This window comes from Miscanthus floridulus, chromosome 8 (genome assembly GCF_019320115.1).
Source record: "Miscanthus floridulus cultivar M001 chromosome 8, ASM1932011v1, whole genome shotgun sequence".
NCBI classification, from domain to species: domain Eukaryota; kingdom Viridiplantae; phylum Streptophyta; class Magnoliopsida; order Poales; family Poaceae; genus Miscanthus; species Miscanthus floridulus.
Genome location: NC_089587.1, coordinates 9,284,036 through 9,305,761, shown reverse-complemented (window position 1 = coordinate 9,305,761; position 21,726 = coordinate 9,284,036). Strand labels below are relative to the sequence as shown.

Sequence of the window (21,726 nt, the reverse complement as noted above, 5' to 3'; positions counted from 1 at the left end):
AAGATATTGTTTTTGAATCTATTGGTAATAAAATTTTGTAATGAAAACAATGGACATTGAATAAATCGTTACTTCATCTATTCTGAAATACAAGTAATTCTTAGTTAGTTCATGTCAACTATTTTAACTTTCACAAAATTTGTAGAAAAAAGAGTAACAAAATTTATGATATCAAAGATGTATTAGTTGGGATAGAGGGGTTTATGCATTTCTCCCTTTTTTCCCCCCTTTGGAACAATTGTATGCAATTTTTTTCCTACAGCTGAAACCGGCGATTGAGTGCGAGTGACCAGTGACCAGTGACCATTTGTGCCTATCTAGACCATCCGTTCTGCATCGGACGGCGCAGGGCCACCCTGCCGCGGTCCCACTCCCTGCGTGTTTATCCACGCCTCGCGCCGCGCTCGCTTCAGAAACGGCGGCAATGGCGGTGGCGGCGGCCCGACGCCTCTTCTCTTTCCACCTCCACGCGCGCCCTCTCGCTACCGGTGTTGCCGTCGCGACCCCACACCGCCGCGGAAAGCATGACGCGGTCTCGTGCAAGGCCACGGGGAAAACCAAGCCCAAGCCCAAGCCCAAGGCGAAGGCTGGCAAGGGCGGCGAGCGGCAGCAGAGGCGGGCGCTGGAGGAGCACCTCAAGCGGCGCACCCGTTCCGCGGCTGCCTTCGACGCCGACCTGTACGGCCGGCGCGCCCACGAGCACCACGTCCCCGTCTTGCTTGGCGAGGTCCTCGCCGCCTTCCGCCGGCCCCGCCCGCTCCGCTCCTTCGTCGACTGCACCCTCGGCGCCGCAGGACACTCCCTCGCCGTGCGTATCCACTCGCTCTCTCTTGTGCTCCATTGCTTTTGTTCTGTCGAAGTGTGGCCTCTGATGCTGCTGCCCACAGCGTCTTCGATGCGATGTTGTTGAGTGCTCTTGCCCGCTTGCTGTTTGATGAAATGCCCCTCGGGCTTTGTGGTGTAGATGATGGAGGCGCACCCGGAGCTGGAGCTGTACATTGGCATGGACGTTGACCCCTCCGCCCTGGAGATTGGCCGTGGGCACATTGAGACCTTCCTTGCTGGTAGGGAAAGGGAAGCGAATGGAGGGGAAGAGGATGTCTTGCAGGTGACTCTGCGTGCCTACACTCATGTCAAGAACTTCAAGTACATCAAGCAAGTTCTCGGTAGCATGGATGAGAGTCTAGCGGTTGGCTCTTCTGGAGTTGACGGTATCCTCATTGACCTTGGCATGTCATCCATGCAGGTCAGTTGTCAAGTTAAAAAGTATGGAAAGTGATTACAAGGCTTCTGCATTTCCCATTTGCTGATTCACATTTCATCTTGTTATTACTTCCATCAGGTGAATAGATCAAATAGGGGATTCAGTGTACTCCAGGATGGCCCTCTTGATATGCGCATGGACCCTAAGGTCAGTGTTACTTTGCTCGTCTTTTCTGTTCTAATCTTCATTCTACTCCTATGATAATGTGTGTTCAAAGAGTATTTCTTCCTGCAATACTGAGGTGTTTTTCTTTAGAGTTTTGGGGCCAAACCCTAGTCTTTTACCTGAAGTCAAAAGACGGTTTAAACCATTACAGCACAGGGGATTAGCCTACCAATCTGAAAGTTAAGCACAAATCCATCTCAAAACTCAACACCAACGAAACACTTGCTTAAGCAGCAACAGAAACTCTAGACTTCAGATATCGATGCCCTCTGCAACAGCTGACATCGGAGCTCTCATCATGAGGGTCTTCTCCATCTTGTAGCTGCAAAATGTCTGCTCCATCACTTGACTCCAGGAACAGTCCCCTTGATGCATCAGTTCTGAAGCCACAACACTAAGGCCCTGTTTGGTTGGGCTTTTGGCTTTGGCTTTTGGTCCCAAAAGCCAAAAGCCCAACCAAAGGGGCTGCTTTTGGAGGGTGCTTTTTCAGAAGCAGCTGCTTTTCCGTAGTTCATTTTTGAAAGCTGGGTTGACCTTGCTTTTGGCTTTTGGCTTTCTGCTTTTTGAAATTGGTGGAATAAAAAGCTCTTCCATAGTTGTTTCAAGAGAGATAAAGATAAAATGTATATTTTATACTTGTTTAACCAAACAGCTTTCAGCTTTTCTACAGCTCACAGCCCACAGCAGCTTTTCCACAGCTCACAGCCCACAGCAGCTTTTTCCCACAGCCACAGCTCAACCAAACAGGGCCTAAATCTGCCAGCTTCCTGATATCCTTTAGCTTCTTCAACAGCGACTCTTTTTTCTCTGCCTGGCACAAAATTAGCCAATTCTGTACCATAGCCACTACCTTCAAGAAGAGCAAATCCAAATCCATACCTTCCCACCTAGTTCTCTGGAAGCATAAATCATTTCTAAGTTTCCAGATACACCAAAGCGCTGCAGAAGTTACCATGTTAAGAACCCCATGCTTTTTATTGCTAAACCAGAACTTTCCTATATTTTCGAGCTTACTCCCTACCTCTACATTTAGAACTTGTGATAATATATGCCAAAGCTGTTGCGCCACTACGCAGTCAAAGAAAAGATGTTGAAGAGACTCTTATATCATTTTTGTCGAATTAATCAATTTAGAACTTTATGCTACACTTCCAATGTCCTTTGTTCAATTTTAAAACTTATTTTTACAACAAAGAATGGTCGTGTAAATTCATGTTTGAAGTCCTAAACAGTTGCTATGTCCAAAAAGTTCAGATCAACTTTGGTTTTGTCTTCAAGTTGTATCACTCTTACCTATACATCCTACTATACATGAAATTATATAGGCAACTTTAAGAGCAGAGGACATTTTGAATTCTTGGCCGGAGCTTGAACTTGGGCGTATCCTGCGTGAATATGGGGAGGAAAGCAACTGGCAATCAGTTCAGAAGCAAATTGTTAAAGCCCGGGCTATGGGCGGTTTGCACTCTACTGGGGATCTTGTCAAACTAATCCAAAGGATGTGTTGCATCTCAAGCGGTATGTGTGATTTTTCTACGATGTTGCCACTAAAGGTGTTATTTTTTTTTACTGTCATTGTTATGCAGAGGCTCATTTATTTTGGTTTTCAATGCCAAATTCAGTGTTCTAAAATTGTAACGATTTACAGAAGTGTCATGTGGTGTTTTCATTTCAGTGTATTTTCTCTTTTCTGCTTGCAGTTTCTCAAGTTTTTTATTTTATTTTTATGTAGCAAGTAGCATATAGTAGAACGTATTTCCAAACAAGCAAAACGAAGATAATTTTGCAAGACATTTGATATAGTTGATAAACTTCAGGGCGGCAAGGCTGGATTAAGACTGCAACAAGAGTGTTTCAGGCCCTCAGGATTGCAGTTAATGATGAACTGCGGGTTTTAGAAGATTCACTCCATTCATGCTTTGACTGCCTAGCGACAGGTGGCCGTCTTGCTGTAATCTCATTCCACAGTCTGGAGGACAGAATTGTGAAGAAGACTTTCTTGGAGCTCATCCATGGGGGTGAAGCAGATGATGAAGACGACAACAAAGATGACCTGCCACTCACTGACATCGTAGATGAAGATGAACAATGGTTTGGCCAGAGAGTGCAAGGAAGGAATGGAACTGTCCTCACAAAAAGACCAATAACCCCCTCGCAAGAGGAGGAAAAACTAAATCAGAGGTGCAGAAGCGCAAAGCTTAGAGTTATTCAGAAGACCTGAATAATTTTGGATAAATTTTGAAGGATTCCTGAGCTCTGCGGCGTGTAATTTTTTGTAGCCAGAGAAATGTGAATGCGATTCTCACTTGTGTGCACAGCCAGCTGCAGTCTGGATCACCAGAAAAAAAAATACCTCAGTCGGATGTGGTGCTATTTATCCTCGACAAGAAATCTAGAGGCTTAGGTTAGTCAAAAAATCTCACTGTATCTGCATCAGTTTCTGAACTTCATTCATGTATATCGGCTCATGTACTCTGTAAACCATTCCCTTGCAAGACACGATAATCAGTTTAGGGTTTTCGAGTCCCCCTTTACTACTTGTTCATCATCCATCTGCCTGTACCTGTACATGATTAACTATTTAACTGTTTTAACTCGCATATCATTTTTACAGCTGAACTCCTTATCTTTGTTCTACCTCCGTCTCCAAAAAGATAAAATTCTAGATCTGGTCAAAGCCAAACCATCTTTTACAAGTTTCACTAAGTTTATAGAAAAGTTATCAACATGTATAGCTTCAAATAGATACTACAATAATATATTTCATGACGAATCTAATGATGATAAATATAGTTTTATACAAATCTAGCTAAACTTTAAATCGTTTGACTTAGCACTGTTTTAGAATTGTTTTTTTTAGAAACGGAAATATTAAAATGAATTATCGTGCATATCTACATAGCCAGATCAAAAAAATATCATCTTTCTGTCACTGAGAAGAGAACAGAAGGCGTGAACGAGAAGTGACGTCGGTGAGGCCACGTCATCCCATCGGGACGCACACAGGCGACCACGTCTCCTGGGTAGTTATTGGACCGGACCGGACCGGCGGTTCGACCGCTAAAAGACCGAACCAGAGCCTAGACCGGTCCAGTTCACTTAAAAGACCGTCTATGCAATCAAACTGCTAAAAACCGGTTGAACCGGCCAGTTTTTTATGGAACCGGTGAACCGGCCGGTTCTGTCTGAACCGTCCCGGTTTGGTAATCTCGTCTGGTGGTGCGCGTGCTGCTTCCTGCTGGTATCCCGCGTGAGCAACTGGCGCTGGGCCTGGGCTTTTCTGCTACTGTCGCCTACCGGCCTAGCGTGTTTGAGCGTGTTGTGTGCGTGCGTATAGTACTTGCCTGTCAGGCTTCGTGCTTTATGTTTTTTGTTGTTGATTGACTTTGGATGTTTTTTTATTAATTTCAAATTTTAATATCTTTTTCATTCTATCTCTAAAATATATAAATAATATATCTATTTTGATTATCTCGATGAGCTCTTCACAATGGTACACTTTATCTCAGCATTGAGATTATTTTCCAACACTGAATATTTGAATTACTATTTAAATCCTTTTTTAGAACCTGTCAAGTTAAGGTCTATCTTGCTACGATGCGTTATGGGATGTTGTTGTTTATTATCTTTTAACAATTTGATCATTTGAGTTAAGAACCGTCAACAGACAAATGTTGATTTTGGAGTACCTGTTGTGGACTTGTGGCTAGATTATTTCAAAGGTGGTTATATAATTATGTTTTTATTAGTTTATTTGTATATATGATCAATCATATGTTGCTAAATTGAATTAAGAACATGTCATTCTATTTATACATACGTATGAACCTTATAGTTGTGCAATTAAATTTGTGTTGTTTATCATCTGTTAATTATTAATTATAGCATATATATATATATACTGGTTCAGAGTTTTTATGGCCGGTTCAATTCGTCCGGTCCAAAATAATTAAACCGGTGGTTCAACCGGTTCTAAAACGGTTGGACCAGTGAACCGACGGCTTCGCCGGTTCGATCTCCGGTCCGGTCCTAATAGCCTCCTGGCAGCACCACCACTCTTCCCCTCCCAAAATTCCTCCTCGCCTTCGTCAAACGAGCGCGCCCGCTTCGTCGTCGCTGTCGAGTTTGGTGTCCGCCTCTGCCGCGAGAGCCCCAGCCCCACATGGCCTGGCAGCAATGGCAGCCACAACCTGAGCTGACAGCCGTCGCAACTGCCACGCGAGCGCCTCCCACTCCACACGTGATTTGATTTCAAGCCGGCGGGAATGGTGGTGGATCGGAGGGATCCGAAGATTCTTCTTCGTCACCTCCTCCGGGCGCCTGATAAAGCCAGCGCCGAGCAGCCAAGAATCTCTTGGGACAGAACCGTTAACCGTACGCTCCCTGCTCGCTTCGACCGGCTGGTCTCCCGACTCACGAGAGCGAGCGCGCGGTGGATAATGGCCGCCATGGCGGCGCCCCACTGCGCGTCCTCCTCCTCGGCATTCCTCGGCCTCCCGCGCAGCGACGGCGGGCGGCGCTACGGCAACTCATGCCGCTTCGCTTCAACCACTAGGCTGGCGACGGTGTCCGCCACGCTCGACAAGGAGACCGCAGCGGCAAAGCCCCGGAGGACCCGGAACCGCCGGCCCAGGAAGGCGACCAAGTCCGGCTCCACGGCGCTGCTCGCCCCCGACGAGCCCGCGGAGGCCAAGAACGGTGGGGCCACCGAGGCACCGAACGGCGGCCTCGGCGGTAGTGGGGGTATGGTGGCGCTGGACGACGTGATCGTGAACCCGGTGGGGCTGGGCCGCCGGTCCCGGCAGGTGTTCGACGAGGTGTGGCGCAAGTTCTCGCGGCTCGGCCAGATGTCCAGCGCCGCCTCCGCCGCGGTGGCGGAGCAGGACCCTGCCGTCCTCTTCCGTGGCGGACCCATGTGCGACTTCACCGTGCCCGGCGCGCAGGACACCACCGTCCTCGTCGTCGGCGCCATCGGCCGCATCGTCGTCCGCAAGCTCATGCTCCGCGGATACAACGTCAAGGTACTTGTATTCTCTTCTCCCAATTGGCTCATCTTCAGTTACACAGTTTCAATGGCGGTCACTCTAACCGATGCAATGGGTCCATTGGCGTTCATCTTCTTTTGCTTTGTTTCGGTGGGTGGAAATGGAAGATCATATGTTATCATTCTTGAGACTGGTCCACTGGCTGACACCTCACAGAGCAAGAAGGATTTTGCCCGGATGAACACAAAAGTTGGGTTTTGCAGGGTAAGTAAGTGAAGTTTGATGATATATCCTTTGTATCTGGTTCTGCATTGGCCAGGAAAAAAAAATGAAGAAATATCTGATTTGTGCAGGTAAGAGTGCCGTTTTCATCTTTCCACCCAGTAAACCCACAGGATCCTCCACTGAACCCGTTTCTTGTCCACACACTAACCATTAGGTTTGAACCAAAGAAGCAGGTCAGTACAAGCAATTCACAATTATGAATAGAAACTAATTCTGCTGAAGTATTGGCCTACCGGTTACTAACCAAATCCTTGTGCAGAGACCTGGCGATTCATCTGAAGGAGCTAGTGACCAAAGAAACTTTGAGCTCAAAATGGAGTTCATAAAAGCCTTGCCGGTAAGGATTTGCTTTGTGCAACCTGTTGATATGATCATTGTTCGTTAAACTTTCCTTTCATTTCCTTTTGTTTATTGTGGTTATTTTCCAGAGCGGTCAAGAAACAGACATTGTACTGGTCTCGTGCACAGGCTCAGGAATTGAAGCTAACAGGAGAGAACAAGTCCTGAAGGCAAAGAAGGTAATTGATGCACATAAACGTCTAAACTATTCTTGATGCACACCTAACGCAAACATTAATCGGCTTTGTATGAATTTTGCTAGGCTGGAGAGGATGCATTGAGGAGATCTGGCCTTGGATATACAATTGTACGGCCAGGACCACTGCAGGTACGGCAACATAAGATAGGAGCACCGAGTCCTTTTCCTAGGGCTGATCAAACAGTATGTGAATTGCTTTAATCCGTGCTGCATTCTAACGTGGCATTCGTTTTGCTATTCTAGGAAGAACCTGGCGGTCAGCGCGCCTTGATCTTCGACCAAGGGAACAGGATATCTCAGGTGATTGAGCATGAATGAAGTTTACTACGCTATTATATTGTAAGAGTCTCCAGATCGTGGCATGCCGATCAATGTACATGCTAATAACCGCTACCGTCCAATTTGTGGTCGATGCAGGGTATCAGCTGTGCCGATGTAGCAGACATCTGTGTCAAAGCGCTGCACGATTCGACCGCGAGGAACAAGAGCTTCGATGTAAGATCCTCTAGTCGTCTCCCCTGTGATTTCTCTTGTGAGTTCGTTGGTGGTGCAGCAAGCAACTAACCTGGAGGCCATGCATCATATTGTTTGTTCAGGTGTGCTATGAGCATGTTTCAGAGCAAGGGAGTGAGCTATATGAACTTGTAAGCCTACTGTCTTATGCTCATGCCATGCTGTATGTGTGATGCCATGTGGTTTCTGATATGTGGTTAACCAATGTGTGACCTGTGTGAGCTTGCTGCTGCTGCTGCAGGTGGCTCATCTGCCAGACAAGGCCAACAACTACCTGGCGCCGGCGCTCTCGGTCCTGGAGAAGAACACATGATCTCATCAGTGAGCTAGTGAACTGTGAGGTGCACTAGGAATTATACATGTACGGGTTACCTGCTGTGTATTGTGAATACTGCATACCAGACTCCTCTCGTTTTGTACGCATAGAAACCCTACATTAATATACACACACAGCATTGTATTGGGTTATTTCGAGGGAGTAGGTGAGGTAGGAACTTCCAATGTCCAATTGTCATCCCTCGCAATGTGAAGTCGTCAACACACCGCAGCAGCTGGGCAGTGAGACACTGAGCCCCGGCGGCAGGACAAGGCTGATGACCAGGAGTGCCCTGCCTAGTGCCTAGTGGCCTGGCTGGGCATGAAATACAAGTTGTGATGATGTGCTACTATTAGGTACAAGTTGTGATGATGTACTATTAGGTAGAGATGTATAGCTTTTGTGAACGCATCATTTGAAAATTTGAAATATGTAAATGCTCTTGCAATATTCGTCCTCTAATTAAAATATGTGATATGTGAGAACGGTTTCAATGGTAGCTTGTTTGGATCCGTTCCTCTAAACTGTAGACATCTAAACTTTAGAGCTAAAGTTCCCTAAACAGGTGGTCTAACATTAGCTCTAAACTTTAGTCCACCTCACATTAGAGCTTTAGAGCTCAAAAGTCAAAACTGAGCTAAAGTGCTCTAAAATTTTTTAGCGCTCTAAAGTTTAAAGAAGTGGTTCCAAACAGGGCCTAGCATGTTAGCTGGTATAATACAAATAAATTGTCCATGTCTTCGATGGACAACAAATAGATAGTTCTCTTTGTCTAACTATACCACCCTCTTAATAAAACTACCAAGAGTCCACATTTTATGAGGCATTTCTTCTATATGTTAGATGGCTGATTTTTCATTGTTACTTAGACAACATGTAATTTTACATGTAATGCTCGCTATCTTATGATCTTATCCTTCCATCCCTAGAAACTACTCTCTCCGTCCTAAAACGACGAATATACATGGTCCTAATATCATCTTCCACTTCACTCTAGCCTAACACTTTTTTTTGGAAGGACGCCTCCAACACAGTGACTGCGTCATCGGCTTACATTATTTTTTTCAGGCATGAAAGTGAGAGATGGGGAAAAAATCAACTCGCTAGCGACCTACAAAGTTTATCTTGTACTCTCTGTATTCTAAATTATAAAAACATTTGGTATTTCTAGATACATACTTTTTATTATATATCTAGACATAATAAATATCTAGGTGCATAACAAAAGCTAGTAAAACCAAAACCTCACCTCTGAATCATGGCACCCTACGTAGCCTGGAATCATAAATAGAGATGGCGGTTCCACCCACAGGTCATAGCAAATTGGGATTAGAGATGGACGAGGGTCGGGTATGGGTGCCAAATCAAACCCACGGCTGTTTACCGGGCCACGAAATATAAGAGATATTCTATGTAACTAGGTATTCAAATATCATACATTCAACTAGCAATAACATTGTTTAACTAGGCCTTAGATTTTTAGTCCATTTTCAAAAACTTGTATAATCATTCCTTAAAAAAACTTGTATAATCACATGGTACTTATGTGTCGTTGTTAGATGACTAGGTATGTGATGGAGGCGAGAAATAATTACTTGTTTCTATAATTTTATACTTATTAATATAGTTATGATGATATATTAGTTACTCCCTCGGTTCCAAATTAAATTTTCATTTCGCATCTCGAGGAGTCAAATAATCCCAATTTAGACCAAATATATATTAAAAATGCTAATATTACCAGATAAGCATCATTAGAAACTCCTTCCATATATTTTCGTTGTAGATAAAATATTGATTTTTTTAATTTAGTTACAGTTAAGATTTGTTTGACTTATCCAAATGCAAGACTTATTTTTGAGGTGTGGTACCATCTCACCACATCACCCAACCATTGCTGTGCAGCAGGCTGCACCCTTATCCCTCCACCCTCTTACACCACTGTGCAAGAACAAAGCATTAATGAGTTGTTCATATAAAGTTCTAGCTGTTAAATGATTGCTCTATAGGGATGATGGAGTCTTTTGCCACCATCTTTGTATAAAGGTGGTGTTTAAATCCAGGGAGTAAAGTTTAGGGATGTCACATCAGATGTCGCATGGGATGTTTAGATACTAATAAAAAAACAAATTACAGCATCCGTCAGCAATTCACGAGACGAAATTATTAAGCCTGATTAATCCGTCATTAGCACATGTACTGTAGCACCATATTGTCAAATCATGGACTAATTAGGTTAAAAATCATCTCGCAAATTAGTCGCAATCTGTGCAATTAGTTATTTTTAGTCTATATTTAATACTCTACGTATGTGTCCAAACATCTAATGTGATAGAGAGTAAACTTTAGGGGGAAAAACTAAACAAGGCCTAAGGAGGTGTTTGGTTTGGCTTCCAACCTGTTGTAGCTTCTGCAGAAGTTAAGAAGCTAACCAAAGGGGTTGACTTTTCACCCAAGTGCTTCCACAAAAGCAGCTTTTGCGTAGTGCAATCTTCACAGCAGCTGGAGACCTGCTTCCACTGGCTGTAGGGGGTGAAAAATTACCCGCCTGCCATCTATTATGTGCGTACCGGTTCGATTTCTTCCCCCGCGACTCGTCTTCTTCTTCCACGTGAAAGAAGAACCGCTCGTCGCTCTCTCCGTCCGACGGCCTCCATGGCCGGCGGCGGCGCTGTCCCTGCCCAGTGGCCGGCCTCTGCCCCATTCCCGGCGGTGGCGTTGTCCATGCCCAGTGTCCGTCCTATACCGCATCCCCTCCCTCTGTCCGATAGCGATTGGATCAAACCATGCAAGCTCCCCCGACCTTCGGTAGGTGAGCCTAGGTCGACGCCCTCCGGCAGGCGTGCCTAGGCTGCCACCCCTCCGGTAGGCAGGCCTAGGTCGCCGCCCTCCAGTAGGCCCGCCCATCCCCGCACGCGACCTAATCTGCTCGGGGGCGCAGTCGGAGGTCGTGGGGGCGCGCTGCGCGCGAGAGGTCCGCCGCGGGAGCGTAGCCGGAAGCCAAACATTCTCCTATCTCTCTCCCTCTCGTTCTCTGCCCGTGGTTCGCCCCTCTGCAGGTGCACGTAGGCCTAGGCAAGCCTCGGCACCGCCTCTCGCCACCGAGTACCCACCATGGTCGTCGGAATCGAGCCGACCGATTTCGACCACGGTCCACGTTCACAAGAGGAAGAAGGATGAAGATGACGAGCGGGGTCTGCTTGTCAGTAGAGAAGGAGAGAGTTGAGTGGGGCGGACGTGAATGGCATGTGGATCCGTTGCAGGTGTTTTCCAAAAGCTACAGGTGTTCCACCAAATGGTCTTCTGCTTTTCGCACATCTGCATTTCCACTATGGATGAAAATAGGACGGGAAATTCCCGTCCCGACCGACATCATATACTGCATTAACCGATCGCATACCATTTTTGCAGGAAAAACAGGAAATGGGAAAAAATACGGGAATTTACGGTGGGAACAGGAATGGAATCAGGGAAGGGGTTTTCCCGACCATATTCACGGTCCCCGTATTCGGCCAGGAATATTATCGGCGGTATTCTCGTATTTTGTGCTATACACCTATACCTCATATTCAGCCCACATCAACATGTAGCCTAGGAAACTCCCGTGCGGCCGCACCACTGGCCCAGCCCAGTAGGCACTCCCCGTCCATCCCCACGCGGTCGAACAAAATCGACGCCATCGCGGCATCGCCAAACCCTAACCATCCGTCAGTCCCCGACTCGTTCACGCTAATCACGCCGCATCCAGGCTCCAGGCGCCGGCGCACCGCCTCTAGGGTCCTCCTCTAGGCGCAGCCGCCGCCTTAGCTCGGCCTCTAGGCTCCTGCGGCCACGTTCCCAGACGGCTAGACCCCCGGTGCCCCGCCTCCGCCTCGCCTCGTCGCGCGCCCTTCGGCCTCCGCCCCGCCAGCCGTCCTCCTCTGCCCCCGCCGCCAGCCCCTGCCGCCCCCAGCCAGCCAGACCCCCGGCGGACCAATGACGCTACCGACTAGGGGTCCTACCGCCTCTGCTGCTGGCTCATCAGGATCCAAGCGCCGACTCATCCTAGAGCCGCCACTACCGGTGGTGGTGCATAGCACCACGCTTCCTACTCCAACTCCAACCCCAGGTAAACTGTATGTCTTCAACCACTAAACTTCTGTGTTATATAGAGCTATGTATTGCTACTACTAGTGTGCGAACGTAGGCTAGATACAAACCAATGTATGCTAGGTTAATGAAGAAATTACAAATGCTAATTGTTTGTTCGATTCAAAGTGAATGACATTTAGGACATTGACATGGTTGATAAGGTGATCTTTGATAATGAACTCAATTTGATTATCCATGAACCTGGTGCTGCTTATTTGCATGTTAGAATTTTCTTTGGCTTACTACAAATAAAAAGTTTGTCACTAAAGAAGGGGGTATTTTCAATAATAAGAGAAAATTAATGTAGTTTTTGGTTTGCCAAGATTTTTTTGTTTTTATTAAGTGTTTTAGTGCCTACTGTTTACTGTAATTGCAAATACCATTTTTAAACCTGAAACGAAACTAAGTCAGATGGTGTGATAATTTTTCATGGATAATGATTGCCACTCTATTCTAGTGAACATCATTATTTTCAAGGATTACTTCTCTGGGACATCATTTTCATCATTACTGCGGTCCCCATACAGGCTGAATTCTTACTGTAATTTTTTCTCTTGACAGGATCTAAGATGTCAAGGTCAACAAGTGGTTTGTGTCTGTCTAGTGCAACTCCTACATCTAGTCCAGCAACAACAACTGATGATGGGGTTTCTTTGCCAAGTGGAGGTGGCACTGGTAGTGGCAGTGGTGCTCGTGCAGCTGATGTAGGCGGTAGTGGTAGTGGCAGTGGTGGTGGCAGTGGTGCTGCTGGTGGTGGAAATGGTGGTGCTGCTGATGGTGGTGGAAATGGTGGTGCTGCTGATGGTGGCAAGGGTGGACAACAAGGAATAGATACAAAAAAATGCCATCATTATTGAGGGTGATGAGCCTGTGCCTGGTGAAGATGATCAGTCTTGTGGAAAGAGACAGAAGAGGTGCACATCTGATGTATGACAGTACTTTACCAAGAAGAGGGTGGTCAAAGTGGAAAAAGATGGGAAGAAAGACATCACTGCTGTGGTACCATACAGGTATGATGAAGAGGCTAGCTTGAGAAAGTTTTACCTAGCAATAGTCATGCATGAGTACCCATTTAATATATTCGAGCATGAGTATTTTGTTGAGTTCATCAAATCCCTACGTCCCACCTTTCCAATCAGATCTCGGATTACCATTAGGAAGGAAATTATGAACATGTTCTTAGCTAAAAAGGACAGGTTGTATGACTACTTCAAATCTGTCTCTTGTCGGTTTAGTGCCACCATGGACATGTGGTCTTCAAATCAGAACAAGTCATACATGTGTGTCACTGTACATTGGATAGATGATAATTGGTCTATCCAGAAAAGGATTGTGAACTTTGTGCATGTAGGGGGCCATCATACTGGTACAAAGCTGTCGGAGACATTTACTGAACTTATGGTTAAGTGATATATTGACAAGAGAATGTTTGCTCTGACCTTGGACAATGCATCAGCAAATGAAGTAGCAGTCAAAGACATCATCTCTGATCTAAAGGCCAATGCTAGTGCAACGTCTTTGATATGTGATGGAATATTCTTCCATGTGAGGTGTGCTTGTCACATCTTGAACCTTGTTGCTAGGGATGGCTTGAGTGTAATCACACCCACAATTGAGAATATTAGACAACTAGTTCTTGTTGTCAAAGGATCTCCATTGCAATGGGAGGAGCTCATGAAGCGTGCAACTGAGTGTGGATTGGATACAAACAAGGGCCTTTCGCTTGATGTGTCAACCAGATGGAATTCCACGTATTTAATGCTACGAGATGCTTTGTACTACAAGAATGCATTCATGAGGCTAAAATCATCAGATCACCGTAGGTATGAAAAAATCACTCCTTCTCCTACTGAATGGGCCATGGCATTTAAACTGTTCCAATGCTTGAAGAAATTCTTTGATCTCACTGAACTGTTGTATGGTACTTTATATCCCACTGTAAATATGTTCTATAGAGGGTTTTGTGAGATAAAGATTTTACTAGATGAATGATCAGTTTGTCAAGATACCACTATTAGTGCAATGGTAAGTTCTATGAGTAGGAAGTTTGAAAAATATTGGAAGAAATCATCCACTACACTTGTTGTTGCCTGCTTTCTAGATCCTAGATATAAGAAAAGGCTCATAGAGTTCTACATAAAAAAATTTCATGGTACATCATCTCAAGTTTATGTTGATGAACTTGTTGACGTCATCAAGAAACTGTACCAGTTCTATGCTACTGCTACACCTTCATCTTTGAGGCCTAAAAGTGGGTCAAATGATGCTAAGGATATATATATATAGCTGACTTGTTAGTGGACAATGGAGACGATGAACTAGAGAACTTCTTATATGAGTCTTGTGGGCATGATGCTGATGATATGAATGAGCTATACAAGTATATGGCAGATCCGTCTCTGAGGCTAAGTGGTCAGTTTGATATCTTGGCATGGTGGAAGAACCAGACCGATGAGTATCCTGTTCTTTCAGAAATAGCTCATGATTTGCTGGTCGTACAAGTCTCAACCATCGCTTCTGAATCTGCTTTTAGCGCGGGTGGACATGTTGTTGATCCTTTCCGTGGCTGCATTGATCCTGAAATGGTTGAAGCTTTGATATGCATGAAAGATTGGGTTGCTGCAGGAAGAAGAGGTTACAAAAGCATCTCAGTTTTAGTTGTTGTATAATTTTTTATCATAATCATGCTTGTTGATATATGAGTCTTGGCTTACTTTGATTTTCAAATAAGAACATTGGTTCAATTATTGGTGATCTTGAAGTTATTGAGGCCCTTGCTTCAAAGCTGAAGATTGAGTTATTGTCAATTGAGTTATCTTTAAGTTATTTTGCTACATTGTTTGTTACTGTAAGATTGATGCCTCCTATTTGTTGTAGGACGACGATGTCGCGGACAGTGATGACGAAGTAGATGGGCCACATGCAGATGATTTGGGCTTCTTTGACATGTAGTGTTGTCTGCTGCTTATGATATGTTCATCAGTTGAGTGTTGGGCTGTTGGCAGCTGCGTTGTGCCCGTGCCTGTGTGTGTGGTTGCAAGCCTTGCCCGTGATGTACTGTTGTGTGCTATGTACTATGAGACTATGAATCTATGATCTTAATATCTTATGAACTTATCTATGTATTGTTCATTTGTTTGAATATAGATTATGCATACTGTTCGCCTAAACGGTCGTTTAGCCCGTTTAAACACCGTGTAAACGCTACACGGTGGTGCATCATTTCCGTTTAATCACCCGTTTATCCTATTTAATTGGCCATTTAGCCCGTTTAATGAGACGTTTTGCCCGAATAATGGCTAAATGGTAGGTGACCAACTGTTTATCATTTAGCGTTTAGGAAAACACTGATTATGCATGGTTGCAATTGTTGCGTCGAGCTAACTATTTTAAGTGGTTACACTTACATGTATCAATGTTCCCATTTTATGTTATCGATTCCCGATCGTAATCCACATGTTCCCGATATCCTGTAATATCAAATTCGTTTTCCCGTCCGACTTTCCCGTTCCCGCTACCGTTCCCGGCCAAAAAATACAGGAGTGGGAATGGTTAAGGTGTTTTCTCGACCGTTCCCGACCGCTTTCATCCCTAATTTCTACAACAGTTTTTTCACAGCCCACAGCTCACAATAGCTTTTTCAAAAGCCACAGCTCAACTAAACAGGGCCTAAGTCTAGAACAACAGATATTAAAGGACGTAAGGAGTAGGAATTATGTGAAAACCATCAGCCGTAAAAACCATCAACCGAACACTTGGCTTATCAGACATGGTATAGTATTTTTCTCTAACAACAAAACAGCATCAGCCGCTTATCAGTCGTAAAAACAATCAGTCGAATAGCACCCACATTCAACCCTCCCTTTTTACTATTAGCAAGAACTTGTTTTAGCTACATATCATAAAGAATTCGAAGAACTGCCTCAAATACAGTATCAGGAAGCACTGCTGGGGGAACTTCAATTGGCACATACAATTCGTCCAGTTGCTTCCCGTGGGTTTTCATAACCCTGCTGCGCAAAAATGGGATATGCAATTGAAATAGATGTGCGAGTTATTACGTATATCATGATCGATTCGGCCGATAGTTTTTACGGCTAATAAGCCGACTGATGCTGTTTTATTATTAGAGAAAAATATTATATCATGTCTGATAAGTCAGGCTGATAAGTTCTAGCGAACCAGGCCTAGCACCCCCACACAATCACAGCACCGATTCGCACAAACTGGAAGACTTGTTTAAATTCAGGGTGTAAAGTTTTGGGATGTCACACCAGGTGTTATATGGAGTGTTCGGATACTAATAAAAAAACAAATTACAGAATCTGTTAGTAAACCGCGAGACAAATTTATTAAGTATAATTAATCCATCATTAGCACATGTATTACTGTAGCATCACATTGTCAAATCATGGACTACTTAGGCTTAAAGGATTCGTCTCCACAATCTGTGTAATTAGTTATTTTTAGTCTATATTTAATACTTTATATATGTGTTTAAACATTCTCTGGGATATGATGCAAACCTTTAGAGGAAGGCCTAAACTCTAGAATTTTGCGGGGGAAATATGGGTATCTATATATCCATTGTGTACTTAGGGGGTGTTTGGTTTTTTAGTCGCTCCTAAAATTCATATCACATCGAATGTTTAGATACTAATAAAGAGCATTAAATATAGATTAATTACAAAATCAATTACATAGATAGAGACTAATTTGTGAGACGATTTTTTAAGCCTAATTAATCTATCATTAGCATATGTTTACTGTAGCACCACGTTGTCAAATCATGGACTAATTAGGTTTAAAAGATTTATCTCGTAAATTAGTCACAAGTTGTGTAATTAGTTTTATAATTAGTTTATATTTAATACTCTATGTATGTGTCTAAATATTTGATGTGACAGTAATTTTAGGAGCACACGTAGAAACGAAACAGAGCCTTACCTTGAGAAACGACAAACTGTTGGTCACCGGACAATCGATTGACCGCTACTGCCCGCACAGCGTTGACCGGTCAAACCGGCCCCCCATCCCTTCTTCGACCGCTGGTCCAGCAGCGGCTCCCCGCTGCAGCCCTGTTGCAGCTGCTGCGCCGCGTGAGGTGAGGCAGAGGCCAGTCCCAGGCAGGTCTCCCTGCACCAGCAGGCAGCTCGGCCTGCCTTTGACTGCCTGCCTGCCTGTGCCGCTGTGCGGGCACACTGCACTGCCCGTCGTTGCCATCGATTCCTCCCAGGCTCCCACTTGCCTTCGCTGCCGCTGCCGCTGCCTGCCTGCCGACTTCTCTCTCTTTGTCTAGTTGGCTGCAGCCACCAGGCACCACCAGCCATTGACCCACTCACCAGTCACCCACCCACCCGCGCGCCGCCGCCGTCGCCATCACCATCACCGTCGCATGCGCACCGCTCCCAGCCTCCCCTCCCCCCCTTCCCCTGGCTGCTTGGTTGGTTAGTTGGTTGGCTCAGTAACGGGCAGCACGGCACGACAGCACCCACTCCCGTCTCTCCACATCCAGGGAAGTACTCCTCGCACTCGCGCGCAGATCCACCCACCCACCGTTCCGTCCGTACACTTGCCGGCCATAATCCCCTCCGGGCTCCAGGAGGACGGCGGGATGAGGGGGCAACCCAACGGAGTGGAGGACCGCCGGCCGCGGGGCGACGACCACGAGGCGGACGACGACGACGAGGACGAAGAGGAGGAGGGCCGCCACCGGGGCCAGGGCCCGCCGCAGCAGAGGCGGAACCAGGCCCAGAGGCCGTCCTCCGGCCCCCAGCAGCAGCCGCGCCCGCCGCCGCCGCTCACCAGGAACGTCGGCTACGTCGGCAAGCGCCGCCTCTCCGCCGCCATCGCCCGCCTGGACCAGGAGCTCCAGTCCCTCCAGGTTAACTGCACGACTTGCTCCCCTCCCCGCCCTCCTCCTCTCAGCTTTGCTCGATCAACATCCCATCGCGGCCGGCCTGCCTGCCTGCCAGCCTGCCTGGACGACTCCTAGCTCCTCAGTAGAGTCAACCAGCTGGCCCGACCTTCTGCGGGAGCTGTCCGCGATCCAGATCTTGCCTGCCGCATAGCAAGCTGCACGATTCTGTAAGCATCCAATCCAGTGCCCCAACTGTGCCCTGCGCATCGTATATTCCTGCACGACTAGTTATGCGTTTTGCCTCTATGTAAGTAAGCAAGCAAAGAGAGAATATCTTGATGTCTAGTGCTGGAGTGGAAAACTGGAAATGGAGGCCCAATACTTTATTACCTATATATATGTATGCAATAAGCTAATTGTGACGATATACCATAAGATTGCCCTTCACAGCATAGGTGTGTATTGGCCATTTATAGCTCGATTTGCATGATAGACAATCTTGAGCTGTCAGCAAGCAGAAATGCTTAAGAAAAATGTTCTTATCGATCCTCACTGTGCCAGAGTAACTCTATTGGAAAGGAAACATTGGAAAGAAATTGCCGGCCTTATTACTCGCCATTTGCACCTATCTCTTGTTACTCTGTCACTCCGTCTAAACAAATACCGAGCCGTTTCTTCTGGGTGGAGGCTCATCTGGAACTTGTTAGTGAGGCGTCGTTTTTTGGAGTAACACTTTACAGGAGCTTATAACTCGTCGTTATGATTTGCCATTTCTTTCTTTGATTTGTTGCCATCTAGAATTGGTGAACTGATTCGTTGAGTATCTGCCTATCTGGTGCTTTTCCAGGAACAGACAGTTTCTTTGCAAAAGATGAGTAGAACACTAATCTTAAAAAAATTCATTCCTCTTTAATCACCTGAGTTTTTGTGTTTAAAAAGAATATTAATGATCGATACTTGGTGCAGACTAATTGTGTTCCCCATTAGTGAATTTACCATGTGCCAGTGTTTCAAAATTTATCAAAAAAATCATGTATGTAGTGCATATAAAATTAAATATAGCTACAATGATTCCCTAGATGTCAAGAATCAAAAGGGGCAAGCAGTCAATCTGGTACTATTCATCATGTACTCATAGTACACATGAAGTCAAATAAAAGCTTAAGAGGTGGTCAAGTCAGGGAAGTGGATCGATCTGGTGGTTTTGGGTCTTTCTGGAGTCTAGAGAGTTTTGCCTTGGAGCTCGTTTTAGAGCTGTGTTTCTGGCTCATTTTTCTGGTTGATGAGTTGAGCGTGGTATCTTTTGGTGCTACACTTGTTCGAATTTTAGTGATGTTTTTTTTTAAAAAAAAAAAGTTTTGCAACACATTGGGTTAACTTTATTTTGGCTAAAGGGGGCACCGTGAACCCAAAGACTAATGGATTATTGACAAAACTAGTGCAGATTTTGTGAAACAAGGAAACTAGAAGAAAGGATTGTAATTTGTTAGCTATCTTGTCCGCAATTATACATCGTACATTTTTGTTATTAGAGCACTATATTCTGTGTCCTTTACATTAGCATTAGGGAACTACATATGATTTACTTCCATATCAATCGGTTTTGCATCCTGTTAGTATTAAGTTAGTGTATGGTTCAGATGATGGTAATGTGACTTGTTTACGAAGGGTAATAGATCCCATTGCATGGTGTTTGTTTTAGGCCTCATGTAATCGGATCACGCCGTTATTGAATACGGGCCTTCAAAAAAGTGATAATGCTCCCACCATGACGCTATCCGATACCGAGTGCTGTCTCCGCTAGCCTGGACACTCGGGCCTTGTAGTTCGCTCACTTGATCATCGGGTCCTGTGTGAATGAAGGAAGCACGAAACGACAAGATGCATGTAAAAAGTGACTCTGCTTTGCTGTCTAGTAGCTTCTGTGTTGATGTTACCGAAGCTAACCAAACAAATCAAGTAATTCCTTACCATGTTTACGTTAGCGCTGTTTATCCAATCCCTTTGCGATGGTGTTTCCTTATCCCAACCAAACACTACCCGTGTAGAACTAGAGCTGTAAAACTGAAATCTCACAGGACTGGCCTGTGCTTTTTGGCACTTGTATTTCTCAGCGAAAATTACATAATTACATTGAATATTTCTCAGCGAAAAGTACACAGAATTGCAGTGGTTTGACTTTTGTTTGTGTTGCCCTTTCAGTCTTTTACAAATACCAAAAAACTTGAATTCCTAATATCCGTTGAAAATATTTTAAAAAGGATCCGAAATTGCTGAACCTGTTCTTCTGTTCTGTGTATGTCCAAAACCCTGTGTCTACAGACAGGCGCGTTTGGGAGGTTAGGCTATAGCCTGTATATCTGTATCCTTCAGAATGTAGGATGGAGTGGAAATCAGAACTTGTAACTAGTACCTAAATCCTACAGAGTGCCTGTGGAATGATCTATTTGTATGATTGCTCTGAACCAACAACTTATTCATATTTTGGGTCAAAGTTCTACCTCTTTTTTCTTTTTGTGAAGGCAAAGTTCTGCCAACTTCACTAGATAGCATGTTAATACAATATCAACTCTCAATGTGTGTATACTCTTGCAGGAAGAACTGGATGAGCTTGAAACCATGGAATCTGCATCCGCAGCATGCCAGGAGTAAGCAGATTTGAGTGTAGCATTGTGTTTTTCCACATCATCATGTGCTGTTTCTTCCCGTTGTTGATATATGCTGTCCTTGTGAACAAAACAGAGTGATCACGAGTACAGAAGGGAAACCTGACCCGCTTCTTCCTATGTAAGTGCTGATCCTCCGCTACACCACTTCTTATTTTCAACTGCCACTACCATACCCTGCAAAATCCTTACAGTACCAGTGGTCTCTCAATCTTATTTACAGTACCAGTGGTCCGGAGAACTCTTCTTGGGACAGGTGGTTTCAGCGGGTCCGCTCCCGCAGCAACAAATGGTGGGCATCAAGAGGCTCTGACTTCTCGTAGCTTCTGCAAAGCTGAGATCATCCTCATCAGTTGTGTGCAGATTAAAATGAAACCTGTTGAAATGTATCATCCATTGGTGTCCTGGGAAACAGAATAGACGGCTGATAGTTTTTTTTGGAGAGAATCATTGTGTATGTAGTAATCCCTAACAAGGCTGAACATCGATGTATCCACATCAGGCCTGATCGTTGCTCGCAAGATAGTCTTGGGACCATTTTCCTACAGATATAGGTCGGATTTCTGCTGGTCATGTAATCTTGCTGTTCTTTTTCCCCCCTCCTGCAAACGTGAAGATCCACATTGTCTTCGAAAAGTTTCAGAAAAGAGAATCAGATTGAACATTGTGCTGTGCTGCTTATGGGCACTGTTCAGTTAACCTCATGCCTTAAGAAGTCCGACTCCAAAATTCCTATTGTATTGTGTTCTGCATCATCCAGATACATCCCTGTTTGCTTATGTTGAAATGTTGTGAGAGGAAAACACTGTTTCAATATTGTGTTTTGAAACCCTATCTTGTAAGTTCCCCAAAAAAAAAAAAACTATCTGTAATATATTCCACTCCTGAGGCATACTAATGCAGGTCTTCCGAAATGGTGGAAACGCAGACCTTTTACCGATGTTAGGAAAGATAGTTAAAACTTGTTAAACCTATACACACAGCCTAGGACAACTGGATGAAA

At 44.9% G+C, this 21,726-nt stretch overlaps 3 protein-coding genes across 4 annotated transcripts; all 3 read left to right on the top strand.

Moving 5' to 3' along the window:
* The first annotated feature begins 357 nt into the window (after window positions 1–357).
* LOC136471069 (uncharacterized) lies at window positions 358–4,031 on the top strand. The gene is made up of 5 exons (XM_066468805.1): window positions 358–808; window positions 965–1,246; window positions 1,343–1,411; window positions 2,755–2,947; window positions 3,247–4,031. The coding sequence occupies exons 1-5, from the start codon at window positions 425–427 to the stop codon at window positions 3,648–3,650; spliced, it is 1,332 nt and encodes a 443-aa protein (XP_066324902.1). The 5' UTR covers window positions 358–424; the 3' UTR covers window positions 3,651–4,031.
* Window positions 4,032–5,514: 1,483 nt separating this feature from the next.
* On the top strand, window positions 5,515–8,551 carry LOC136471068 (protein HIGH CHLOROPHYLL FLUORESCENCE PHENOTYPE 173, chloroplastic-like). Its single transcript, XM_066468803.1, has 9 exons — window positions 5,515–6,678; window positions 6,768–6,872; window positions 6,959–7,036; window positions 7,128–7,217; window positions 7,301–7,366; window positions 7,481–7,537; window positions 7,655–7,732; window positions 7,834–7,881; window positions 7,992–8,551. The coding sequence occupies exons 1-9, from the start codon at window positions 5,695–5,697 to the stop codon at window positions 8,061–8,063; spliced, it is 1,578 nt and encodes a 525-aa protein (XP_066324900.1). The 5' UTR covers window positions 5,515–5,694; the 3' UTR covers window positions 8,064–8,551.
* An 8,950-nt stretch (window positions 8,552–17,501) lies between these two features.
* Window positions 17,502–21,427, top strand: LOC136471067 (guanine nucleotide-binding protein subunit gamma 2-like). Of its 2 annotated transcripts, none has more exons than XR_010761914.1 (4): window positions 17,502–18,284; window positions 20,653–20,705; window positions 20,800–20,844; window positions 20,947–20,975. XR_010761914.1 is itself a non-coding variant. In XM_066468802.1 (4 exons), the coding sequence occupies exons 1-4, from the start codon at window positions 17,812–17,814 to the stop codon at window positions 21,044–21,046; spliced, it is 468 nt and encodes a 155-aa protein (XP_066324899.1). In that variant the 5' UTR covers window positions 17,522–17,811; the 3' UTR covers window positions 21,047–21,427. The 2 variants fall into 2 exon arrangements, 1 of the variants encoding a protein (XP_066324899.1); XM_066468802.1 differs by having other exon boundaries at window positions 17,522–18,081; window positions 20,947–21,427.
* Window positions 21,428–21,726: the final 299 nt, after the last annotated feature.

What these genes read in the sequence shown, in the direction of transcription:
- LOC136471069 (XM_066468805.1), top strand. Translation starts at nt 425, where the DNA reads ATGGCGGTGGCGGCGGCCCGACGCCTCTTCTCTTTCCACCTCCACGCG. An exon ending in ATATGCGCATGGACCCTAAG is followed by an intron (nt 1,412 to 2,754) that starts GTCAGTGTTACT and finishes GAAATTATATAG; the next exon opens with GCAACTTTAAGAGCAGAGGA. An exon ending in GATGTGTTGCATCTCAAGCG is followed by an intron (nt 2,948 to 3,246) that starts GTATGTGTGATT and finishes GATAAACTTCAG; the next exon opens with GGCGGCAAGGCTGGATTAAG.
- LOC136471067 (XM_066468802.1), top strand. Translation starts at nt 17,812, where the DNA reads ATGAGGGGGCAACCCAACGGAGTGGAGGACCGCCGGCCGCGGGGCGAC. An exon ending in AGGAGCTCCAGTCCCTCCAG is followed by an intron (nt 18,082 to 20,652) that starts GTTAACTGCACG and finishes ATACTCTTGCAG; the next exon opens with GAAGAACTGGATGAGCTTGA. An exon ending in CCTGACCCGCTTCTTCCTAT is followed by an intron (nt 20,845 to 20,946) that starts GTAAGTGCTGAT and finishes TCTTATTTACAG; the next exon opens with TACCAGTGGTCCGGAGAACT.
- LOC136471068 (XM_066468803.1), top strand. Translation starts at nt 5,695, where the DNA reads ATGGTGGTGGATCGGAGGGATCCGAAGATTCTTCTTCGTCACCTCCTC. An exon ending in AAGGGAACAGGATATCTCAG is followed by an intron (nt 7,538 to 7,654) that starts GTGATTGAGCAT and finishes TGGTCGATGCAG; the next exon opens with GGTATCAGCTGTGCCGATGT. An exon ending in GGAGTGAGCTATATGAACTT is followed by an intron (nt 7,882 to 7,991) that starts GTAAGCCTACTG and finishes CTGCTGCTGCAG; the next exon opens with GTGGCTCATCTGCCAGACAA.